Source organism: Scyliorhinus torazame, chromosome 13, assembly GCF_047496885.1.
Source record: "Scyliorhinus torazame isolate Kashiwa2021f chromosome 13, sScyTor2.1, whole genome shotgun sequence".
Classification (NCBI taxonomy): Eukaryota; Metazoa; Chordata; class Chondrichthyes; order Carcharhiniformes; family Scyliorhinidae; genus Scyliorhinus; species Scyliorhinus torazame.
The window spans coordinates 194,755,694-194,781,650 of NC_092719.1; the positions used below are offsets into that span (position 1 = coordinate 194,755,694).

General features: G+C 49.2%; 1 protein-coding gene across 50 annotated transcripts in view; it reads right to left on the minus strand.

Annotated features, from left to right (window-relative positions):
* The window catches only part of LOC140388478 (inter-alpha-trypsin inhibitor heavy chain H3-like), a 195,763-nt gene that overhangs the window by 116,097 nt on the left and 53,709 nt on the right, over positions 1-25,957 (minus strand). For all 50 annotated transcript variants that reach the window (XM_072472745.1, XM_072472744.1, XM_072472743.1 and 47 more), the window contains 2 exons: positions 10,539-10,724; positions 7,992-8,131 (listed from right to left, as the gene is read on the minus strand). In XM_072472745.1, the coding sequence (XP_072328846.1) occupies positions 7,992-8,131; positions 10,539-10,724 (326 nt within the window). The remainder of the gene's footprint in view (positions 1-7,991; positions 8,132-10,538; positions 10,725-25,957) is intronic.

The window sequence follows — 25,957 nt, forward strand, 5'->3', positions numbered from 1 at the left end:
GTTCCTGAAATTGTTACGATCCCAGCTGTTGATATAACTGGACGGGAAAATCCCAGAATGGAACCCTGGCTCAAAAGACCTAAATTTTACTCGTGGAGGAACAGAGTCACAGAACCACTAATTAGTTTTAGCAACACAAATTTGTTTTTATTAAATATGAAAAGTTGGATTATTTAACAATATTCCTTTACTCTCCCGTTTGCTTAACAAATACACACAGATTTAAAGATGAACATGGATTAGAAAATACATCTTAAGCTACAATGGTCTCATTAACTCAAAAAGTCCCTTTGAAGCACAGAAGGTAACTGTGGGCAAACACACTCTCTACTCTGAACCCCAAGTGAATGTTTGTGGCTGTCCCCTCAGAATCCCCCCAGATGATTGTTACGTGAGAGTTTCCAAACTTCACTTCCAAAATCATGCGTTAAAATCTTCTCTTTTAATTATGCTTTCCCTTAGTGATTTGCATTGCAAACTCCAGTCCAGGTTTTACAAATGACACTTTTAAGCAAAGCTTCCGCTCCACTTTTAACAGCGAATCCAGCCTAAGATTTTACACCACCACCTTTTAAGTTTATTTTGTCTTAATTGCTTTAACACAAACTCCGAGATCCAGCCACCGATTTCTATAGTTATTTCAACTAATGTTCCACAGGCTGTAGCAAAATATCACAAACCTGAAAATCACTTCAGATATCTTTCAGGCCTGTCACGATTCAATACCTTTTCAACTCTCTGTGACTTTACTCTTGTTCTAGTACCTTTAACCTCAAGCTTCTTGGAATTTTCTCTAATTTCTTTAACTAGCTGCTCTTCAGATCTCTACACTTGTTTTCTTAACCATTACTCCATAGAATGGCTTTTCTTCTCGCAAGGCTGAGAGAAATGTTCCCAGTTTAGCCTTTTAAAACCAACTACTTCCAGCAGAGCTGTAAGAATTGCCCTCTCTCTTACTACCTGTCTCCAGCTGCAATTAAATTGAGCTAAACTAAAACTCAAAGGTATCGCTATTTTACAAGGCCCCAGTTGCTTAGCAACCACTGCTGGTTTATTTACTCTTCATTCCATAGATCTCTCTAAGCACAATACAATCACCGTTGGAATTGAAAACAACTCCCACACGTACAAAGACCTATGTTGACATGAATAATGATAGGTTTTACCCTTCGAGCCACAGAAATATTAAATTAAATACACTTAAAACTATACCTTATTTCTAATGCTTACCAATGCAAATATAAATCCCTTAAACTACCTTGGGCGGGATTCTCCGACCCCCCGCCGGGTCGGAGAATTGCTGGGGGACAGCGTGAATCCCACCCCGCCGCTCCGACGGCGGCTGTCGAATTCTCCGGCGCCGGTTTTCGGGCAGGGATCGGGCCAGTTGGGGGCCTTTGGCAGTGCACCCCCGGAAAATCTCTGGGCACTGATGGGCCGAGCGGCCACACGTTTGCATCCAGTCCCGCCGGCGTGAAACAGACATGGTCCATCCGGCGGGACCTGGCTTGGAGGGCGGCTTGCGGAGTCCTCGGGGGGGGGGGGGCGCAGAAGGATCTGGCTTGATGGCTTGGGCTGCAATCGGGGCCCACCAATCTGCGGGCGGGCCTGTGACATGGGGGCACTCTTTCCCTCCGCATCGGCCTCTGTAAGGCTCTGCCTGGCCATGCGAAGAAGAAACCCCTTGCGCATGCGCAGGAAACACGGCTGTAGTTCTGCGCATGCACCAGAACACACCGGCAGTCCTGCGCATGCGCCAACTCGCGCCGGCCCGCGGCGGTCCATCAGCGCCGGTTGGCACGGCACCAACCCGTCCAGCGCCGGCCTAGCACCTGGAAGTGCGGAGGATTCGGCAACTTCCGGGCGACCCAACGCCGGAGTGGTTCGCGCCGCCCTTATCAAAAAAAACAATTTTGTATTCAATTTTAACAAATTTTCAACAAAACTCCCCCCCCCTTACAGAAAGAAAAAAGAAAACACACAGAAAGACACCGTACGCCCAAAATATACAGAGAATTCCCCCGATATACAACCCCCCCCCACAAAACAAAATAAACACGTACCCGGAGACCCCCCCCCCCCCTGGGTTGCTGCTGCTGCTGACCTCCTCCTAACGTTCTGCCAGAAAGTCTAGGAACGGCTGGCTGCCACCGCCTGAGGAACCCTTGCACAGATCCCCGCAAGGCAAACTTTACCCTCTCCAATTTAATGAACCCTGCCATGTCATTAATCCAACCTTCTACGCTTGGGGGCTTCGCATCCTTCCACAGTAGCAGAATCCTCCGCCGGGCTACCAGGGACGCAAAGGCCAGAATACCGGCCTCTTTCGCTTCCTGCAGTCCCGGCTCGTCCGATACCCCAAATAATGCTAACCCCCAGCTCGGCTTGACCCGGGTGTTCACCACCTTGGACACAGTCCTCGCAAAGCCCCTCCAAAACCCCTACAGCGCCGGGCACGCCCAGAACATATGGGCGTGATTTGCCAGGCTCCCCGAGCACCTCACACACCTGTCCTCTACCTAAAAAAACCTACTCAACCTCGCCCCTGTCATATGCGCCCTGGGAACAACTTTAAACTGTATCAGGCTGAGCCTGGCGCAAGAGGAGGACGAATTAACCCTACCCAGGGCATCAGCCCACAGAGCCTCATCTATTTCCTCCCCGAGCTCCTCCTCCCACTTGCTTTTTAGTTCCTCCACCGAGGCCTCCTCCTCTTCCTGCATCTCCTGATAGATCGCCGAGACCTTGCCTTCTCCAACCCATACACCTGAAATCACCCTGTCCTGAATCCTTCGTGCTAGAAGCAGCGGGAATTCCCTCACCTGGAGCCTCACAAACGCCCTCACCTGCATGTACCTGAAGGCGTTTCCAGGAGGCAGCCCAAATTTCTCCTCCAGCACCCCAAGGCTCGTGAACGTCCCATCTATAAACAGGTCCTCCATTCTTTTAATTCCTGCCCGATGCCAGCTCAGAAACCCCCCATCCAGTCTTCCCGGGACGAACCGATGGTTCTCTCGAATCGGGGACCAAACCGAGGTCCCCACCTCGCCCCTGTGCCGCCTCCACTGCCCCCAAATTTTCAGAGTCGCCGCCACCGTCGGACTCGTGGTGTACAATGTAGGCGGGAGCGGCAACAGTGCCATCTCCTGCCTCTTCCACGCCGCCCCCTCCCATTCCATTACCCACTTTCGGATCATCGCCACATTGGCAGCCCAGTAGTACCCACATAGATTCTGTCCCTGCTACGCTCCAGAAACACCCTTTTTACCCTCGGGGTCTTACGCGCCCACACAAATCCCATTATACTCCTGCTTACCCGCTTAAAATAGGCCTTGGTGATCAGAATGGGAAGGCACTGGAATACAAAGAGGAACCTCGGAAGGATCGTCATTTTAACAGACTGCACCCTACCCGCCAACGAGAGTGGCAACATATCCCATCTTTTGAACTCTTCCTCCATCTGCTCCACCAACCGTGTCAAATTGAGCTTGTGCAGGGCCTCCCAACTCCTAGCCACCTGGATCCCCAGGTACCGAAAGTTCCTTTCCGCCCTCTTCAGTGGAAGCTCATCTATCCCCCTTCCCTGGTCCCCTGGGTGTACCACAAAGAGCTCACTCTTCCCCATGTTAAGCTTATATCCAGAAAAGTCCCCAAACTCCCTGAGGATCCGCATTACCTCCAGCATCCCCTCCACTGGGTCCGCCACAAACAATAACAGGTCATCGGCATACAGCGACACACGGTGTTCCTCTCCCCCCCGGACCAGTCCCCTCCAGTTCCTGGACTCCCTCAGTGCCATGGCCAGAGGCTCAATTGCCAATGTGAACAACAAGGGGGACAGGGGACACTCCTGCCTCGTCCCCCGGTACAGCCGAAAGTACTCCGACCTCCGCCGGTTTGTGGCCACGCTCGCCACCGGGGCTTTATAAAGTAGCCTAACCCACCTGATGAACCCCTCCCCGAACCCAAACCTCCGCAGCACTTCCCAAAGATATTCCCACTCCACCCTATCGCAGGCCTTCTCCGCGTCCATAGCCGCCACTACCTCCGCTTCCCCCTCCACTGAAGGCATCATAATTACATTAAGGAGCCTCCGCACATTGGTGTTCAACTGCCTACCCTTCACAAATCCTGTTTGGCACTCGTGAATCACCCCCGGGACATAGTCCTCAATTCTTGTAGCCAGCACCTTCGCCAGCAACTTCGCGCCGACATTGAGGAGCGAGATCGGCCTGTACGACCCACATTGTAATGGGTCCTTGTCCCGCTTCAAGATCAGCGAGATCAGCGCCCTGGACATTGACGGGGGCAGGGCCCCCCCTCCCTCACCTCATTTAAAGTCTTCACTAGCAGTGGGCCCAACAAGTCCATGTACTTCCGATAGAATTCTACCGGGAACACATCCGGCCCTGGTGCCTTCCCTGCCTGCATGCTCCCTAGCCCCTTGACCAGCTCCTCCAGCCCAATCGGTGCCCCCAACGCAACCACCTGCTCCTCCTCCACCCTCGGGAACCTCAGCCAATCTAAAAATCGCCGCATCCCCCCCTACCCGCCAGGGGCTCTGATCTATACAGCTCCTCATAAATGTCCCTGAAGCCCCATTTATTCCCACCGCACTCCGCACCATGTTCCCCCCTTTATCCCTAGCTCCACCAATCTCCCTCGCTGCCTCCCCCTTACGGAGCTGATGTGCCAGCATCCGGCTCGCATTCTCCCCATACTCATACACCGCCCCTTGCGCTTTCCTCCACTGCACCTCTACCTTCCTGGTAGTCAACAAGTCGAATTTGGTCTGGAGGCTTTGTCGCTCCTTAAGTAGCCCCTGCACGGGGGCATCTGCATAGCTCCTATCCACCCTTAATATCTCCCCCACCAATCTCTCCCTCTCTCTCCTCTCATTATGGGCCCTAGTGGAGATTAGCTCTCCCCTGACCACCGCCTTCAGCGCCTCCCAGACCGCCCCTACCTGCACCTCCCCACTGTCATTGGCCTCCATGTATCTTTCGATACACCCCCGAATCCGTCCGCACACCTCCTCATCCGCCAACAGTCCCACATCAAGGCGCCACAGTGGGCGATGGTCTCTCTCCTCCCCCAACTCCAGCTCCACCCAATGCGGGGCATGGTCTGAAATAGCTATGGCCGAATATTCCGTGCTCTCGGGATTAGCGCCCTACTCATAATGAAAAAATCTATCCGGGAGTAGGCTTTATGGATGTGGGAAAAAAAGGAAAATTCCCTGGCCCTCGGTCTGGCAAACCTCCATGGGTCCACTCCCCCCATCTGGTCCATAAACCCCCTAAGCACCTTGGCCGCTGCCGGCCTCTTACCCGTCCTGGACTTAGAGCAGTCCAGTGCTGGGTCCAACACCGTGTTGAAGTCCCCCCCCCATTATCATGCTCCCAGCCTCCAGGTCCGGAATCTGACCCAGCATGCGCCTCATGAATCCGGCATCGTCCCAATTTGGGGCGTATACATTCACTAGTACCACCTGTACCCCCTGCAACTTACCATTCACGTACCAACCTCCATTATCTGCCACGATGTTCAGCGCCTCAAACGACACCCGCTTCCCCACCAAAATCGCCACCCCTCGATTCTTTGTGTCCAACCCCGAGTGGGAAACCTGCCCTACCCAACCCTTTCTCTGCTTAACCTGATCAACCACCTTCAAATGCGTCTCCTGGAGCATAACCATATCTGCCTTCAGTCCCTTCAGGTGGGCGAACACCCGGGCCCTCTTGACCGGCCTGTTCAGGTCTCTCACATTCCAAGTTATAAGCCGGATCAGGGGGCTTCCCGCCCCCTCCCCCCCCCCTCCGCCGACTAGCCATCTCCCTTTCTAGGCCAGCCACGTGCCCGTGCACCCTGCAACCTCCATTTCCCCCAGGCGGCGGACCCCCGCCCCGACTCTCTCTCTGAACACCAGCTCCCCTTTGGCCAATGCAGCAGCAACCCAGTCGCCCCCCCCCCCCCCCCCCCAGCTAGGTCCCCCCCGTAGCTGTATTGCTCCCCCCATGGCACTCCCGTAAGTCAGCTGACGCCTGCTGACCCCGGCCTCTCCCGCCACTCCATCGACCCCCCAGTGCGAGAATCCCCTCCTCCTCCTGGCAATCAGTGTGCGCTCCTCTTCAGCACCGCCCTTCCCCCCAGCCCCGCCCCCTTCCTTCCCTAGCATGGGAAAAAGCCCGCGCTTTCCCACCAAGCCGGCCCTGCACTCTCTGGCGCAGCTCCCTTTTTGCGGCCTTGTCTCAATTCCCCCACCCCGGGCCTCCAACTCCCCCCCCCCAACGGGGTCCCATCCTTCCAACAACCGACACACACACTCCCACACTGGACTCCGGCGTCTGAAAGTAATGATGCCGATCCTGAAACGTGACCCAGAATTGCGCCGGCTGCAGCATCCCGAATTTTACCCCCTTCCGATGCAGAACCGCCTCTGCCCGGTTGCAGCCGGTCGTCTTCTTGGCCACCTCCGCGCTCCAGTCCTGATATATTCGGATCTCTGTGTTCTCCCACCTGCTTCTCCGTTCCTTTTTGGCCCATCTCAGGACACACTCCCTGTCCACAAAGCGGTGGAACCGCACCAATACTGCCCACAGCGGCTCGTTGGCCTTGGGCCTCCTTGCCAGGACTTGGTGAGCCCCATCCAGCTCCAGGGGCCTCGGAAAAGCTCCCGCGTCCATCAGCGTGTTAAGCACGTATGCCCCGGCACCCGACCCCTCCACTCCCTCCGGGAGACCCAGAATCCGAAGATTCTTCCTCCTTGACCGATTCTCCCCAAGTCCTCAAACTTTTCCTGCCACTTCTTGTGCAGCACCTCGTGCGCCTCCACCTTCACAGCCAGGCCCAAGATCTCATCCTCGTTCTCCGAGGCCTTTTGCCGCACCTCCTGGATCGCCGCCCCTTGGGCCTTCTGGGTCTCGACCAGCTTGATCAATCGATGACTTCATCGGCTCCAGCAACTCTGCCTTCAGGTCCGCAAAGCAGCGCTTGAGGAACTCCTGCTGCTCCTGCGACCATAGTGCCCACGCTGCTTGGTCTCCACCCGCCGCCATCTTGCTTCTCCTCCCTTGCACTTTTCGCAGCACCAAAATCACTTTTTTGACTGCTCCACTCCTGGTCCAGTCCATACAGTGCCGGGGGAACCGTACTGTCACCTTCCCACACTGGGAACCGTCGAACAAATGCCGTTGGGGCCCCTCAAAAGAGCCCAAAAGTCAGTTTCTGACGGGAGCTGCCGAACGTGCGACTTAGCTCCGCGTAGCCGCAACCGGAGGTCGGTTCGTGCCGCTCTTGCCGCCGGTACGGGCCGCCCCGCCAATTGCGGGAGAATCCCGCCCCTTACCTTTCCCAACACAATCATTTTTAATGATTCCTGCGATTTTTGTCCACATGTAAGCTAAATAGATCATTAAACCAGAATGATTATGTGCTATTTTGCCACAGTGACAGCTAGAGTTAGTAAGGATAATGGGTAACAAGGGAAGTGGTGGCATAGTAGTATTATCACTGGACTAGCAATCCTAGTAATGCTCTGGCTACTCAGGTTCGAATCCCACCATGGCGGATGGGGAAATTTGAATCCAATAAGAATCCGGAATTAAAAAGTCCATTGATGACCATGAAACCATTGCTGATTGTCGTAAAAAACCATCTGGTTCGCCAATGTCCTTCAGAGAAGGAAATATGCCATCCTTACCCAGTCTGACCTACATGTGACTCCAGACCCACACAGCGAAGCGGTTGATTCTTAACTTTCCCCCACTGAAATGGGCTAGTAATTCATTCAGTTCAAGGGCAATTAGGGATGGGCAACAAATGCTGGTCTAGCCAGCGATGCCCACATACTAAGAACGAGTAACAAAAAAACAACAAAAACATTGATTTATCTTTCAGGTGCTGATGGACTAGATATGATAGTCTACCAATCACTGCTTGCACATAAATTGCATTTCAAGCTCACAGACATAAAATTCTTGCTACTTTACCGCTTCTCTAAGAGCTGTTGTATGGTCAAATATGCCCACAGTCGCTCAGTAAAATCACCAAAAATGTATTGCTGCTGTTGAGTAATGTTTTCAGCTTCTGATACCTTTACTTCAGTTTGTAGAGTTAGGTTTTCATTGGCCTGTGGGAGAATTAAGTCCATTACATCTTGTCCTTTGTTACATGACATAAGCTTACAATTTGCTACTAATTATGCTTTTAAAGGTAATGGCTACAATTTTCTGACTCTTCCCGCTGGCGGGATCTTCCCGCCCCGCCTATGCCCCCGTCCCATGGTACGTTCCCCAGCAACGGAGAGTGTGGACGGAAAAGTTCTTTAGACATCGGCAAGACCTGAAGATCCCGCTGCCAACTAATGGCGGGCTGCTTCTGCTGCAAGAAAATACGCCACAAAGGGCCAGAAAATCCTGCCCATGTTAATTTATATATTAGGCACAAATTATGTGAGCTATTTTATCAATCTGAACAATAAAAAATGACAGGATATATGCAATAGATAATGTGAACAAATAATACCATTTTGTGTTGATTTGAAATTTAGAACTGTCCTGGTCAACTTTTACCCCTCCACCAACTTTGCTGGAATGGATTAGCTGGTTAGAGGTCTCATTGTTGGTTTTGGGACATTTCTGTGTGCAAATTGGCTGCTGTGGTTGTCGACATAACAACACTAAGCACACTGCAAAAATAAATGAAGCAATGTGAGATGTCCAACGGATCCAAAAGGTGTTGCGCAGGTAACCAGTACTGTGGCTGTCTCCCAGGCAGGATTTGCCACCTTGCTGGAGGATCATCTGCCAGTCCAAGGGTATATTGTTGCCCACCTTTCCGCTATGACACGCACGGTAGTACAGTGGTTAGCACTGTTACTTCATAGCACCAGGATCCCAAGTTCGATTCCCGGCGTGGGTCACTGTCTGTGTGGAGTCTGCACATTCTCCCTGTGTCTGCGTGGGTTTCCTCCGGGTACTCCGATTTCCTCCCACATGACATGCTCTTAGGTAATTTGGACATTGTGAATTCTCCCTTGGTGTACCCGAACAGGTGCCGGAATGTGGCGACTAGGGGCTTTTCACAGTAACATCATTGCAGTGTTAATGTAAGCCTACATGTGACAATAAAGATTATTATTATATGGGTGAGGGCTCCCTCTGTGAATCGAGGAGCTTCATTCCTCGCAGCCATCCTTCTGGCTTGAATGACAGCCAAGTGTTGTGGAACTGTTTAAATCAAGCACTCCCATCATTGAAGTGCTCAGATGACCCCCAGGGCGGGCGAATCAGACGTTTCGGGCCTCAGGCATGGCATTTTTCACGTGGGGAAAAATACATTTTTCAAATGCCTGATGATTGTGGTCCAAGGCAGCACAGCAGGGGTCCAAGGGGAATTTTGTGCTGAAAATGACATTTTTCCAACAAATTCCAGCCAGTGTGTGCAAAAGCAACAAAGATATGTCAAATTTTTAACACACTAGTTTGGCTCCCTGCTGGAATATTGTGGCGAATTCTGGACACTTTACTATAGGATGGATGTCAAAGCCTTATAGAAAACGTAGAGAGCTTTATTAGAATGATAACAAGGGGAATAAATGTTTCAGTTTTGTAGAGATGCCAGAGTTGTTCTCAGAACAGAGAAGCCCAAGAGAAGATTAGGTGGACGTGTTCAAAATGTGGTAAGATTTTGATAAAGTATATGGAAAAATTATTGCTAGTGGCAGGTCGGTAACCAGAAGACATGGATTTAAAGTAATTAGAAAGAGAACCAGAGGCAGCATTTGGGAAACATATTTTACGCAATGAGATATTGTGATCTCAAATATACTGCCTGAAAAATTGTGAAAGAGGATTTGATGATAATTTCCAAAAAGGCAGTTGATAAATATCTGAAAAGGAAATATTTTCCAGGCTAAGAGGAAACAGCATGGAAGTGAGATTAACTCTTTAGCTCTTTCGAGGAATATTCATAAGTACGATGGCTTTCTCCGATATGTCTCCATGATTCTAGGAGATTTTTGTTAGGGTGTGTGGTAGCGTTTAAGGGGCGAACCTTCATGGACCACGTGACCTGCCTAGAGCCAATGGGGGTGGAGCATGCGAACTGCAGCCTATTGGGTGCCAGGACGCGGACCTGGGTAGCTGGGTATCATCAGAGTAAGCCTAGAAGTCGAGGGAAATTGGCCTTTGTTGGAGTTGTGCACTGTGATATAAATTCTTCTTTTGTTAATAAGTCACCATTGTGATTTAACTCTGCCACTTGGCTTTTCCTTGCCATACAACAGGGTGGTTTAGGAAAAGTTCCCCATTCCCAGAAAAAGTATTGGAAGCAGAAGCCATCATAATATCATATAAAAGGGAAGTAGATAATTAATTGCAGGAGAACATTTTGAAAAAGTATGAGTAATGGGAAGGGAATCTGGATTAAGCAGGTAGTTCTTTCGAAGGGCTGGAGACATAACTGTCAAACTGTATTCTATAATTCATCCAGAACAAAAAATCAATAAATTGGAAAAGCTGTTAAAGAATACTTACAGTTTGTGCAAAGACCTCTGCTCTGAGTAATTCGATGTTATTGTCTAAAATCTTGCCAGCCATGACAATTTCTGACCCACCGTAAAGCTGACCATAACTGGACTTAGTTAATCCTGAAATGGCACTTTCTGGATATTGAAATTCAATATCCAAAAGCAAGGGATTTGCCACTTCATCAAAAAAACCCTGTGAAAAAGAAAAAAAAAAGAGAAAGAATTTGATGTACCTTCCAAATACTCATAATATATAATCTTTAGCCTGGAAACTCATACTGAAGCACACGGAATGTATTTGTATTTGTAAGACATTTTTTGCACAGTTGGATTGCTTGAGGCTGACAATCATTTAAAGCGCTACAGCAGCCAAATTTCAATGTTCCTGCCTGCCACAGAAGGGCAGGGGCTGTGCAGAGCACCTGGACAATTGAGGTGTCCCAATTTATTGATGCAGTACTGAGCTTCACCTCAGAAAGTGCCGGAAAGGAGGTTGTCATTTGTGACACTTGTTATGGGCCAGGATTTAGAGAATCCCAAAGTGTATCATCTCCACCCCCAAACACTTCAGAGCCTCTGAAAGAGCCATTGTTCACAACACACTCCCTACTTAAACTAAAATATCACACCTGAAAAACACCCACAATATGCTCACCCCTCATTGTCTTTAAATTCACTAAGCCAATCCAATAGATAGACTTTCATGCCCCTCGAGCTTCCAATTTGTTATGAGCCAGGGTTTAGAGAACCCCAAAAGTGTATCATGGAGTTCACCTGACCCACAACTTTTAATAGATTGTGGTATGGGGAGCACACAGCCCACTCTACAGGTGTGGTACAGCAGAAATGGAAAAGTAATTTTTTTAGCAAAACAATGTTTATTCTATGAATTCAAGTTAACCTTTTTGAAACAAACAGTGAACATCTTAACAACCATTAATTCAAATACAACCCCCAAAGAATACAACACTAAGTAATCTGTAAGCTGTCCTTTTAACATCCAGAAGACTTTTTAAAAAAACCTTTAAACAGAAGCACATCAGGTTAAAGTCACTACTGCGAGCAGTTATTAGTTTTAAATCGTTTACATTCTTTAGCTTACAGAGGGAGACTCTAATACACCTTCTGGCTGTGACTGCAGCTATCCAGCTCTGAAAACGAAACTAAAACACTCCCTGCAGCCAACAGCCTAAAACAAAAGTGAAAAGCTGACAGACAGCCCAGCTCCACCCCCCCCCCCCCCAACATCACTGCAGTAATAAACACCCATTTCTTAATGGTACTCTCACTACAGATATTTATAAACACACCAACTTATAAACACCCATTTCTTAAAGGTACTCTCACATGACACCTCTCCCCAAGAAAAAAAAACCCATCAACTTTAAGATGGTTTCATTTTTCACCTTTTCACCATCCTTTAAGAAATGCACACAGTAAATATACTTTATCGTTTCAAAAAACAACACAGGCAAACAGGTATAATAATATAGTCCATTTTTCTTTCTGCCTCCAACTGAAACTGCTTCCGTTCATCACATTCGTGACAAAGCATCGGCTATGACATTTTCTCGTCCTGCCACATATACTATTTTTAAATGAAATGGCTGTAACAATAAACTCCAGTGAAACAGCCTCGCATTGTTATTCCGGAATCGCTTCAAAAACGTCAACGGATTATGATCAGTATATATAATGGTGTCAGACGAAAATGTTGCAAAGCTAGCACCAAACTCAACGTCTCCTTCTCAATTGTTGAATACCTTTTCTGGTGAGAATTCACTTTCTTTGAAAAATAACCAATAGGCCGCTCTAGCCCTTCGTCGTCGTCTTGTAGAAGCACCGTGCCTACACCCACATCACTCGCATCAACCGCCACTTTGAATGGTTTTGTATAATTTGGGATGGTTAACACAGGAGCAGTGGTTAACACAGCCTTCAGGCCATCAAATGCCTGTTGACACTCCGCTGTCCACTGGAATTTGTTATGCTTCTTGAGCACGTCCGTCAGTGGAGCGACCACACTGCTGAAATTCGGTACAAATTTCCGGTAAAATCCACTCATGTCAAGAAATCGCATTATTTCCCGTCATGTCGAGGGTATCGGAAACTCCCCAAAAACTTTTGTTTTCACATCTCGTGGGACCATTCGACCCCATCCGATTGTATGGCCAAGGAAAGTGACTTGGACTTTTCCAAATTCACTTTTGGCTAGGTTTATCATCAAACCCACCTCCTGAAGTCTATCGAATTACTCCATCAAATGTTTTAAATGTTCTTTCCATGTCTGGCTGAAAATGACCAGATCATTGATGTATATCGCACAATTGGATAATCCTGAAACAACTTTGTTAGTTAACCGTTGAAATGTGGCTGGGACGTTTTTCATACCAAATGGCATAACTTTGAATTGGTATATACCATCTGGAGTCACAAAAGCTGAAATCTCCTTCGCACTTTCGGATAAAGGTACCTGCCAGTCACCTTTAAGTAAATCCTGTTTGGAAATAAAAGCTGATTGTCCCACTTTCTCAATGCAATCCTCCAAACGTGGGATAGGATAAGAGTCCATTCTTGTAACTGCATTAACCTTTCTATAGTCCACACACAACCGTTGGGTACCATCTGGATTTGGTACCATCACTATGGGTGAGCTCCATTGGCTGCAACCTACTTCAATTATGTCATTTTTAAGCATACTCTCAATCTCTTTGTTAACCTGTGCCAATTTTAAAGGGTTAAGTCTGTATGGATGTTGTTTAATTGGAACAGCATTTCCCACATCTACATCATGTATACCCATTTTAATACTTCCCAATTTATTGCTACAAACTTGCCCATGTGATATCAGTAACTCTTTCAGGTCAGTCGTTTTTCCTCTGGAAGGTAACTCAACAATTTTTCCCAATTTTTAAGAACATCCTAATTTTCCAATTTAATTTGAGGTATGTCAAATTCACAGTCATCTGGATTTGGTTTGTCACTTAGAGTTAGAATCATTAAAACTTCCTAATTTTTCTCTCCTTCCCTTTCAAAGTACCTTCTAAGCATATTCACATGACACACTCAGTGAGTCTTCCTTCTATCTGGTGTTTTTACCACATAATTCACCTCCCTTAATTTCCTTTCAATCTGATAAGGTCCACAAAACGTAGCTTTTAAAGGCTCACCTACCACTGGTAACAACACTAAAACTTCATCTCCACTGGCAAAACTACGAACTTTGGATTTCTTGTCCGCTACCCATTTCATCACATTTTGTGCAACTTTTAAAAGTTGTCTAGCCAATTCACCTGCCTATTTAATCGTTCCCTAAAATTTGACACGTAATCCAATAATGTAATTTCCGATTTCTCACTCACCAATTTTTCCTTAATCAATTTAAGTGGTCCTCTTACCCCATGACCAAAAATTAGTTCAAAAGGACTAAATTTGGTTGAGCCATTTGGTGCATCCCTAAATGCAAACAGTACGAAGGGAATTCCTTTATCCCAATCCTCTGGATAATCTTGACAATACGCCCTCAACATTGTCTTTAATGTCTGATGCCACCTTTCTAACGCTCCCTGCGATTCTGGATGGTACGCAGTTGATTTCAATTGTTTTATTCCTAAGCTATCCATAACTTCTTTGAATAACTTTGAGGTAAAATTTGATCCTTGATCTGATTGTATTTCTGTGGGCAGTCCATATCTAGTAAAGAATTTAAGTAACTCCTCCACAATCTTTTTAGCTGTAATATTACAGACTGGTATGGCCTCTGGAAACCTAGTAGACACATCCATTATCGTCAAAAGATATTGATTCCCACTTTTTGTTTTAGGAAGCGGTGCTACGCAATCAGTTCGGACCCTTGTAAAAGGTTCCTCAAATGCTGCAATGGGTATTAAGGGCGTTGGTTTTATCACTGCTTAAGGTTTCCCTATCACTTGACATATGTAACATGATTGACAAAATTTAACTACATCTTTATGTAGTCCAGGTCAAGAAAAATGTTTCTAGGTTTTAGTTTTAGTTTTCCTTATTCGCAAATGACCTCCCACTGGTACCTCATGTGCAACTCGCAACACCTCCTTTCTATACCCTACCGGCAATACTACTTGATAAACTTCTGCCCACTTTTCATCCGCCTGCATATGTAAAGGTCTCCATTTTCTCATCAAGACATTACTTTTACGGTAATAACACTCTGGTATACACGCAGATTCCTCTTCCATATATGCTTTCTGATACATCCGTTTTATTTCTACATCTTTTTGTTGTAACTCCGCCAATTTTCCTGAACTAAAAATATCCGCCTCAGCCTTCACCTGTTCTTGTTCTTTTTCAACCATTGGATCAAAAATCGTTTCTGATAATTGCACTTCAACTTCATCTTCACTCTTTGATTTCTCCTCTTGTCTTAACCTGTGATTTTGCAACCTTGTTACTACACAATCCGGAAAAATCCCAGGATATTCGGCCTTCAACACTTCAGTTGTCCGGTTTTCCACTGGCTTATCCACCACAGTAGGCATCACTCCCACTTGCGATCCAGCTATATCATTACCCAAGATAAACTGTATTCCTGGACAAGATAGTTTCTCTATTACTCCTACTACCACTTCACCACTCTTCACTGGACTTTCCAACCTTACCTTATATAATGGAACACTACTCCTCGCACCCCGAGTTCTACATACACCACCTTTTCTGGCAACATTCTTCCCAAACTACATAACTCCTCATCTCTTACCATTAAAGATTGACTAGCTCCCGTATCTATTAAAATTGTGACTTCTTTACCTGCTCCTCCTGATACACATGAGTAAACTTTACCCACACAAGTAAATTCTTTAAAGAGATCTGGCACCTTCTTATCAATCCCCTCTTGATCAGGCTGTACAATCTTTTGCACCTCCTTCGCTTCACTTGGACTTTCCTTTACCACTTTAACAAACCCCACTGTCTTATCCTGTTTTACCACATCAGCCTTCCCAGTACTTTTCTTCAACCACCAACACTGTGATGTGGAGATGCCGGCGTTGGACTGGGGTGAGCACAGTACGAAGTCTTACAACACCAGGTTAAAGTCCAACAGGTTTGTTTCGATGTCACTAGCTTTCGGAGCGCTGCTCCTTCCTCAGGTGAATGAAGAGGTCTGTTCCAGAAACACATATATAGACAAATTCAAAGATGCCAAACAATGCTTGGAATGCGAGCATTAGCAGGTGATTAAATCTTTACAGATCCAGAGATGGGGTAACCCCAGGTTAAAGAGGTGTGAATTGTCTCAAGCCAGGATAGTTGGTAGGATTTCGCAGGCCAGATGGTGGGGGATGAATGTAATGTGACATGAATCCCAGGTCCCGGTTGAGGCCGCACTCATGTGTGCGGAACTTGGCTATAAGTTTCTGCTCGGCGATTCTGTGTTGTCGCGGGTCCTGAAGGCCGCCTTGGAGAACGCTTACCCGGAGATCAGAGGCTGAATGCCCTTGACTGCTGAAGTGTTCCCCGACTGGAAGGGAACATTCCTGCCTGGTGATTGTTGCGTGATGTCCGTTCATTCGTTGTCGCAGCGTCTGCATGGTCTCGCCAATGTACCACGCTTCGGGACATCCTTTCCTGCAGCGTATGAGGTAGACAACGTTGGCCGAGTCGCACGAGTATGTACCGCGTACCTGGTGGGTGGTGTTCTCACGTGTAATAGTGGTATCCATGTCGATGATCTGGCACGTCTTGCAGAGATTGCCATGACAGGGTTGTGTGGTGTCGTGGTCACTGTTCTGAAGACTGGGTAGTTTGCTGCAAACAATGGTTCGTTTGAGGTTTCGCGGTTGTTTGAAGGCAAGTAGTGGGGGTGTGGGGATGACCTTGGCAAGATGTTCATCGTCATCAATGACGTGTTGAAGGCTGTGAAGAAGATGACGTAGTTTCTCCGCTCCGGGGAAGTACTGGACGACGAAGGGTATTCTGTCGGTTGTGTCCCATGTTTGTCTTCTGAGGACGTCGGTCCGGTTTTTCGCTGTGGCGCGTTGGAACTGTCGATCGATGAGTCGAGTGCCATATCCCGTTCGTACGAGGGCATCTTTCAACGTCTGTAGATGTCTGTTACGCTCCTCCTCGTCTGAGCAGATCCTGTGTATACGGAGCGCTTGTCCATAGGGGATGGCTTCTTTAATGTGTTTAGGGTGGAAGCTGGAGAAGTGGAGCATCATGAGGTTATCCGTGGGTTTGCGGTAAAGCGAAGTGCTGAGGTGACCGTCCTTGATGGAGACGAGTGTGTCCAAGAATGCAATTGATTTTGGAGAGTAGTCCATGGTGAGTCTGATGGTTGGATGGAACTTATTAATGTCATCGTGTAGTCGTTTCAGTGATTCTTCGCCGTGGGTCCAAAGGAAAAAAATGTCATCGATGTATCTGGTGTATAACATCGGTTGAAGGTCCTGTGCGGTGAGTAGGTCCTGTTAAAACTTGTGCATGAAGATGTTGGCGTATTGGGGTGCGAATTTGGTCCCCATGGCTGTTCCGTGCGTCTGGATGAAGAACTTGTTGTCGAAGGTGAAGACGTTGTGATCCAGAATGATGCGGATGAGTTGCAGAATTGCGTCTGGAGATTGGCAGTTGTCGGTGTTGAGTACTGAGGCTGTTGCAGCAATGCCGTCGTCATGGGGGATGCTGGTGTAGAGTGCCGAGACGTCCATTGTGACGAGGAATGTTCCTGGTTCAACTGGTCCATGGGTGCTGAGTTTCTGTAGGAAGTCCGTCGTGTCGCGACAGAAGCTGGGTGTACCTTGTACGATGGGTTTCAAGATGCCCTCGATGTAGCCAGAGAGGTTCTCACACAGGGTCCCATTGCCTGAAACGATTGGACGGCCTGGCGTGTTGGCCTTATGTATTTTTGGGAGGCAGTAGAGATCTCCAATGCGGGGAGTACGTGGGATGAGAGCACGTAGGATGCTCTGAAGATCTGGATCCAAGGTCTTGATCAGTCTGTTAAGTTGGCAGATGTGTTCCTTGGTCGGATCTGCGGGTAACTGTCTGTAGTGTGCTTGGTTGTTCAGTTGTCGGTATACTTCTTTGCAGTAGTCCGTTCTGTTCAGTACGACAGTGGCCCCCCCTTTGTCTGCTGGTTTGATGACGATGCTGTGGTTGGTCTTGAGAGCGCGGATGGCATTGCGTTGTGCTTGGGTGACGTTCGGGGTTGTCTTGTGAATGCGACTGATGAATCTGGCATTGACGCGACTCCTGACGGCTTGAGCATACATGTCGAGTCTAAGGCAGCGGCCTTCCGGAGGGGTCCAATTCGACTCTTTCCTCTTCGGTTGCCGCACCGCAGATCTCTCGGTCTGCTGTTCCGGTTCATTGGTAGTCTGCTTGGGTTCGCTGTTGGCCTCTTGGGGTCTGTGGAAGAATTCCCGGAGCCTCATTCGCCTGATGAATTCCTCCGTGTCTGCCGCGAGACTGATGGGGTCCATTTTGGTGGTGGTGCAGAAATTAAGCCCTCTGCTGAGGACTTCGATTCCGTCTGGTTGAAGGGTGTAGTCTGACAAGTTGACAATAGATTTCCCTGTATTGTTTTCTACTGTGACACCGGGGGTGGCTTGGTTGCTGCCGGTGGTGATACCAAGTTTCTCAAGCTTTCTGTTCTTGGTATGCATATAGGTGGCATAGTATTGTTGTCTCATCTGTTTGGCGGTGTTCCGCAGCTGGTCTGCTGCGTCCTGAGCGCAAGTTGAGAATATGGCCTCTATCTTGGTTTCCAGGTTGCGTCGTCTGCTGTAGAGCTGGCGGACGAGGTGGTTGAGGAGTGTGAGAGAGGTGCGACAGCAGAGTCTCTCAGCGAAGTCTGTGTTGTAGGTCGACTTGAGTAGGTTTGTGATCTGTAGCCCTTTCGGGATCTGTGACCAACACTGTGACATACATGGCCTAGTTTATTTCAGTGAAAACATTTGACATTTTTCATTTCTTTTCCACCCTCCTGGATTTCGTTTTTAATCTGAGGTACAGTCTCCTTATTATCTCCCATCAGATCACCTTTACCTTTACCACTTGAGTATTTCTCAAGTCCCCAGTTTCTATCCCTCACAGGCTGAAACTGATGTCGGAAACCAAGCTTTGATTCATGAACTAATTCATAATCATCTGCCATTTCTGCTGCTAATCTCGCAGTTTTAACCCTCTGCTCTTCCACATGAGTTCTCACTACATCAGGAATTGAATTTTTAAACTCCTCCAAAAGTATAATTTCTCTGAGAGCTTCATATGTTTGGTCTATTTTCAAAGCCCTTATCCACCTATCAAAATTACTCTGTTTGATCCTTTCAAACTCCATGTATGTTTGACCAAATTCTTTCCTTAAATTTCTAAACCTTTGTCTGTCGGCTTCAGGCACTAGTTCATATGCACCTAAGATGGATTTTTTTCACCTCCTCATACGTTTCAGATACCTCCTCCGGTAGTGATGCAAACAATTCACTTGTCCTACCTACCAGCTTTGTTTGAATCAGTAATACCCACATGTCCTGTGGCCATTTCATTTGTTTACCACCTTCTCAAATGAAATGAAAAAGGCTTCCACCTCCTTCTCATCAAACCTTGGCAATGCTTGGACATATTTAAATGGATTCACACCAAGCCTTTGACTTTAAAGCTTTTTTTCATTATCCTCATCACTATCAACCAACTGTACGTTTCCCTTTACGTCTGCCAATTTTAACTGACTGTCATGTTTCATGGCCATTTTCTGAAGTTCAAACTCTCTCTCTTTATCTTTTTCCCTGATCTGTATCTCCCTTTCTCTTTCTTTTTCTTTTTGTTCTGCTGGGGCTATTCTTTCTGTTTTCCTTTCTTCTCTCTCTATTTCCTCTCTCTCTTTCTCTTTCCTTTTCCCCATTCTCTCTTTCATATTCAAGCTGCTTTAATGCTTTCTCATGTTCCATTTGTTTAATTTGTAACTGACGTTTTGCCATTTCCAATGAGTCAAACTGTATCTCAGGCAACTTTAAATGCTTAGCCACTGCCATAATTACCTCATCATTTCGCATTTTGTCAGGTAATGTTAACTGCAATGTTTTTGCCAAATCTAACAGTCTGCCTTTAGTCTCTGTCCGTAAGGTACTGCGTGTGCCCGTCTCCACCCCCAAACGCTTCAGAGCCTCTGAAAGAGCCATTGTCCACAACACACTCCCTATTTAAACTGAAATACCACACCTGAAAAACACCCACAATATGCTCACCCCTCACTGTCTTTAAATTCACTAAGCCAATCCAATAGATAGACTTTCATGCCCCTCGAGCCTCCAATTTGTTGTGAGCCAGGGTTTAGAGAACCCCAAAAGTGTATCAGTTCACCTGACCCACAACTTTTAATAGATTGAGGTATGGGGAGCACACTGCCCACTCTCCAGGTGTGGTACAGCAGAAATGGAAAAGTATTTTTTTTAAGCAAAACAATGTTTATTCTATGAATTCAAGTTAACCTTTTTGAAATAAACAGTGAACGTCTTAGCAAGCATTAATTCAAATACAACCCCCAAAGAATACAACACTAAGTAATCCGTAAGCTGTCCTTTTAACATCCAGAAGACTTTTTTTTAAAAAACCTTTAAACAGAAGCACATTAGGTTAAAGTCACTACTGCCAGCAGTTATTAGTTTTAAATCATCAAAGGATTGATTTACATTCTTTAGATTACAGAGGGAGACTCTAATACATCTTCTGCCTGTGACTGCAGCTATCCAGCTCTGAAAACGAAACTAAAACACACCCTGCAACAAACAGCCTAAAACAAAAGTGAAAAGCTGACAGACAGCCCAGCTCCACCCCCTCTCTGACATCACTGCAGTAATAAACACCCATTTCTTAAAGGTACTCTCACTACAAATATTTCTACACACCCATTTATAAACACCCATTTCTTAAAGGTACTCTCACATGACACACTGAAGAACATCCTCTGCAGAAAAGACTGGCACAAGCTTTACAAATATTAGCTGACAGAATAAATGCCCAGATGTCCTAGTCCCGAATTTGAAAGAAGATGGAAGGCCTGGGGGAAACTGGCAAGGTAAGACTATTCACTGACTTCTCATGCCAAGTAATTTGGCAGGTACACATACCAGAGAGTATGGCCAAAATTTTCTGACCTCGTTCATGGCTGGGATTTTCCAATGTCACTGAAAGTTAATGGCGTTTTGTTGGAATGTCAAGGGTGCGATTCTCCGGAAAGTTTTCTCAGTGCTGTAGCGAGCGGGAATTGCGGGAACTTCCCGATGCTTGGCCCAGCTAGGCCGGCAACTATTCAATGTTAATTGGTCCAATTAACGAGATCGCACTGGCTTCTCGTCACAAATGAAATGAAAAATGAAATGAAATGAAAATCGCTTATTGTCACAAGTAGGCTTCAAATGAAGTTACTGTGAAAAGCCCCTAGTCGCCACATTCCGGCACCTGTTCGGGAAGGCTGGTAAGGGAATTGAACCATGCTGCTGGCCTGCCTTGGTCTGCTTTAAAAGTGAGCTACTTAGCCCTGTGTTAAACCAGTCCTATGAAGGCTTGCCAGCTGATTCTCCGACTGCGCGCATGCCAGCCCCCCGCTAACAAGGTCGAGCAGCACTTAAGCAGTGCTTGTTCAACCAAACCCAGTCAGATCGCAGCAATGGCGCCAAGGAGACCAGCCCAAAGATTCGGGGTCGCTGACATGGTGAGGCTGCTAGACGCTGTGGAGGCCAGGAGGGATGTCCTGTTCCCCAGAGGGTCACGGAGAGTGAGCCATAGGGCAACCAGTGCCGCCTGGGATGTGGTGGCGGCAACAGTGAGCTCGGGGAGTGTGATCTGGAGGACTGACCTCCAGTGCAGGAAGAAGGTCAATGACCTACACTGGGCAGCACAAGTGAATAGACACCAACGGAGCCCATCCCTCCCCAAGAGACCTTCTCGCCCCTACAGGAGCGTCCACTCTCCCTCCCAACCCTTCCTCCATCCCCTCCCCCAATGAGAACCACACATGTGGCTAACGATGCCCCCTCTGTGTCTCCTCAAGAAAAGCTCTCCCACAATCGCCGGGAGAGGGCCCAGACTGGCGGTGGTGTGCCAAGCATCAGGATCCTCACCACCTTTGAGGGGCGGGCCCTGGGTCCTGGAGGTGACCGGTGTGGCCGAAGACAGGCCGTCACCCATGCAGGGGCTGGCAGACGCATGATGCGGAGCCTGGTGAATAGGTAATCCCGGAGCTGATGGAAACGTTAGGTTGTGGCCAGGACATTCAGAGGGCGACGACAGCGACACTCCAGCAGATCCAGTGCCGCTTGGAGGAGCCCCAGAGACTACGGGCGCAGGAGATGTCATCGGCAATGAATGGCACCGAGGCCAACACAGCTAAGGCATCGACCACAATGGAGAGCCCGGTGCACAACATTGGCACCATTAGTGAAGGTGTCCAAGGCATCATGCAGCCGTGACGACCATGGCTGCGGATCTCGGCAGAATGTTCGACTCAATGGGGGATGTTACCCAGTACCAGGCTGACCTTGATGAGGTTCTGCGGGACATGTCCCGCTCTCAGATGGGAATGGCCAAGGCACTGCGAAGCTTGTCCAGTCACAGGTGGGCATTGCTGAGGTGTTGCAGAGCATGGCCCAATCACTGAGGAGTCAACACCATGGTGCAGAAATTGGGGAACCGTCAGGACTGGCAGAGCCAGATGATGCGGGGCGTCCGGGGCTCGAACAAGCTGCCCCTCCATCCCAAGGTGAGCTCCAGGTACCTGTGGGCACCGAGGAGGAGGGGGGGCACCGGGTGCCAACCAGGACCCGTCCAATGGAGTGGCGACAGTGACCAGTAGCTCCCCTGATTTCCACCCCTCTGATTTATAGATTTCATAGAATTTACAGTGCAGAAGGAGGCCATTCGGCCCAGTGAGACTGCACCGGCTCTTGGAAAGAGCACCCTACCCAAGGTCCTCACTTCCACCCTATTCCCATAACCCAATAACCCCACCCAACACTAAGGGCAATTTTGGACACTAAGGGCAATTTAGCTTGGCCAATCCACCTAACCTGCACATCTTTGGACTGTGGGAGGAAACCGGAGCACCCGGAGGAAACCCACGTACACACAGGGAGGAAGTGCAGACTCCGCACAGACAGTGACCCAAGCCGGGAATCGAACCTGGGGCCCTGGAGCTGTGAAGCAATTGTGCTAACCACAATGCTACCGTGCTGCCCGTGATGAGACCGCCTCTCACAGCCAGCACAGGGACAGGGCTGTGTCTGTGCCATTGACAGGTGAGCTGGCATCCTCTGGCCTCAGAGCCCCCAGAGGATGCCCGCCAGTGGCATCATGGGCCACGGGACGAGGTAAGCAGCTGATTGTCTCCACCTCTGATGTGCATCCTGGGGACACACCTAGACGTAGTTGTAGAGCTAGGAGTGCAACATACATCGAGGATGACGTACCCTCAATAATGATGCTTAGAGATTAAACTGTAAAAGAGGCTTTATTAGACTAATAACTATGCTACAGCTAGAGATGAGAGCTGACTGCTACACAGACCATGAGGCAGCCCTTTATGTATGGCTCCCAGATGGGCGGAGCCAGAGGCGGAGTCCCCAGGGTTCCAAGCCCGGTCTTAAAGGGGTTACATGATGATAAGGCAGTAACCGTTCATCACATTCACCCCCTGTTTAAAAAGGAGTCCGGCGGCAGTGAAGTGCCATCATAGGTCCATCCGTCTCGGTGGCCAGATCGTCCTCCTCGACCTCCTCAATTCGGGAGGTGGTGCGGCGGGCACAGACGTCCCGGTTGAGGGCACATCCGGGAGCACAGCGGTCGGAGCTTCGGTCCGGGTCGGGGCAGAGGAACTAGGCAGGGCCGGGGGTAGCGGAGCCGGCGCCGGCGGGGTGTGTAAAGGGGGGGCGCAGGGGGGGGCGCACGGTAGGAGCTTACCAACGGGTGGTAGGGCGACGGGTCCTGCAGGGGAGCGGCGCGGGAAGGGGCGTCCGTGGTGGAGGATCCAGCGGGTGCCAGATCCCGGAGGGAAACCGTATCTTGCCTGCCGTCGGAGTACTCCACGTAGGCGTAACTGGAGTTGGCATGGAGCAGTCGGAACTTTTCAACTAGGGGGTCCGTTTTATGGCTCCTCGCGTGCCTCCGGAGAAAAACAGGTCCCGGAGCCATCAGCCAAGGTGGAAGCGAGACCCCGGAGGTAGATTTCCTGGGGAAGAGAAACAATCGGTCGTGAGGGGTCTCATTTGTGGCCGTGCAGAGGAGTGACCTAATGGAGTGTAGGGCATCGGGTAGGACCTCCTGCCAGCGGGTGGTTGGGAGATTTCTCGACCGCCGGGCCAGAAGGACAGCCTTCCACACGGTCGCGTTCTCCCTCTCCACCTGCCCGTTTCCCCGTGGGTTATAACTGGTCGTTCTGCTCGAGGCAATGCCTTTGCTGAGCAGATACTGACGCAGTTCATCGCTCATGAACGATGTATCCCGGTCGCTGTGGATATAAGCAGGGAAACCGAACAGGGTGAAGATGCTGTGCAGTGCCTTAATCACCGTGGCTGAGGTCATGTCGGTGCAGGGAATGGCGAATGGGAAACGGGAGAACTCATCGATCACAGTGAGGAAATAGGCATAACGGTTGGTGGACAGGAGGGGCCCCTTGAAGTCCACGCTCAGTCGCTCAAAGGGGCCCGAGGCCTTCACGAGCCGAACCTTGTCTGGCCGATAGAAGTGCGGTTTGCACTCCGCACAGACCTGGCAGGCCCTGACCATGGCCTTGACATCCTTGGTTGAGTAAGGTAGGTTGCGGGACTTGATGAAATGGACGAGCCGGGTAACCCCCGGGTGGCAGAGGTCCTTGTGGATGGCTTGCAGGCGGTCCTCCTGCGCATGTGCCGCGGGACAGGGCATCTGGGGGCTCGTTGAGCTCCCTTGGACAATACTTGATATCGTACAAGTAGGTGGAGAGTTCGATCCTCCACCTCAACATTTTATCGTTTTTTATTTTGCCCCGTTGCGTGTTATCGAACATATAGGCGACCGACCGTTGGTCGGTGACGAGGGTAAACCTCCTACCGGCTAGGTAGTGTCTCCAGCGCCGCACAGCCTCCACAATGGCTTGGGCCTCCTTTTCGACTGCAGAGTGTTGAACCTCGGAGGCGGTGAGGGTTCGGGAGAAGAACGCTACTGGTCTGCCTCCTTGATAGAGGGTAGCAGCCAGGGCGATGTCTGATGCATCGCTCTCTACCTGGAAAGGGATGGTTTCGTCCACCGCGTGCATGGCGGCCTTGATGATGTCGGCCTTGATGCGGTTGAAGGCCAATTGAGCCTCAGCCGAGAGGGAAAAAGTGGTGGTCTTTAGGAGTGGGCGGGCTTTGTCCGCATACTTGGGGACCCACTGGGCGTAATAGGAGAAAAGCCCCAAGCACCGTTTGAGGGCCTTGAGGCTGCGGGGGAGAGGGAGTTCCTTAAGGGGGCGCATGCGGTCGGGTTCGGGACCTAGGACCCCGTCTTCTACGACATAGCCGAGGATGGCCAGCCGGGTGGTGTGGAAAACGCATTTGCCCTCGTTATAGGTCAGGTTAAGGGCTCGGGCGGTCTGGAGGAACTTTTTGAGGTTAGCGTCATGGTCCTGCTGATCATGGCCGCAGATGGTGACATTGTCCAAGTATGGGTATGTAGCCCGCAAACTGTACTGGTCCACCATTTGGTCCATCGCCCTTTGAAAGATGGAGACCCCATTTGTGACACCAAAGGGGACCCTGAGGAAGTGGAAGAGCCGGCCGGCTGCTTCGAAGGCAGTATAGGGGCGGTCTTTTGGTCGGATGGGGAGCTGGTGGTAGGCAGATTTGAGGTCGACCGTGGAAAAGACCCGGTATTGGGCGATCCGATTTACCATTTCCGCGATGCGAGGAAGGGGTTACGCATCAAGCTGCGTGAATAGGTTAATGGTCTGGCTATAATCCACGACCATCCGTTTCTCCTCCCCGGACCGGACTACCACCAGTTGCGCTCTCCAAGGGCTGTTGCTAGCCTCGATGACCCCCTCTCCCAGTAAACGCTGGACCTCTGACTTGATAAAAGCCATATCTTGGGCACTGTAGCGCCGGCTCCTGGTGGCGACGGGCTTACAGTCAGGGGTGAGGTTAGCGAATAGCGAGGGGGGTGCGACTTTCAGTGTCGCAAGGCAGCACACCGTGAGGGGGGCAAGGGTCCACCGAACTTCAGTGTCAGGCTTCGGTGGCTGCACTGGAAATCCAGTCCGAGCAGCAGGGGGGCACAGAGGTGAGGGAGGATATAAAATTTGAAACGGGTGTATTTGGCACCCTGGATCGAGAGATCTGCAATACAGTACCCCGTGATTTGTACCGAGTGGGACCCAGATGCGAGGGCTATGGTTTGGGATGCGGGATGGGTGCGTAGGGAGCAGCGCCTTACCGTTTCAGG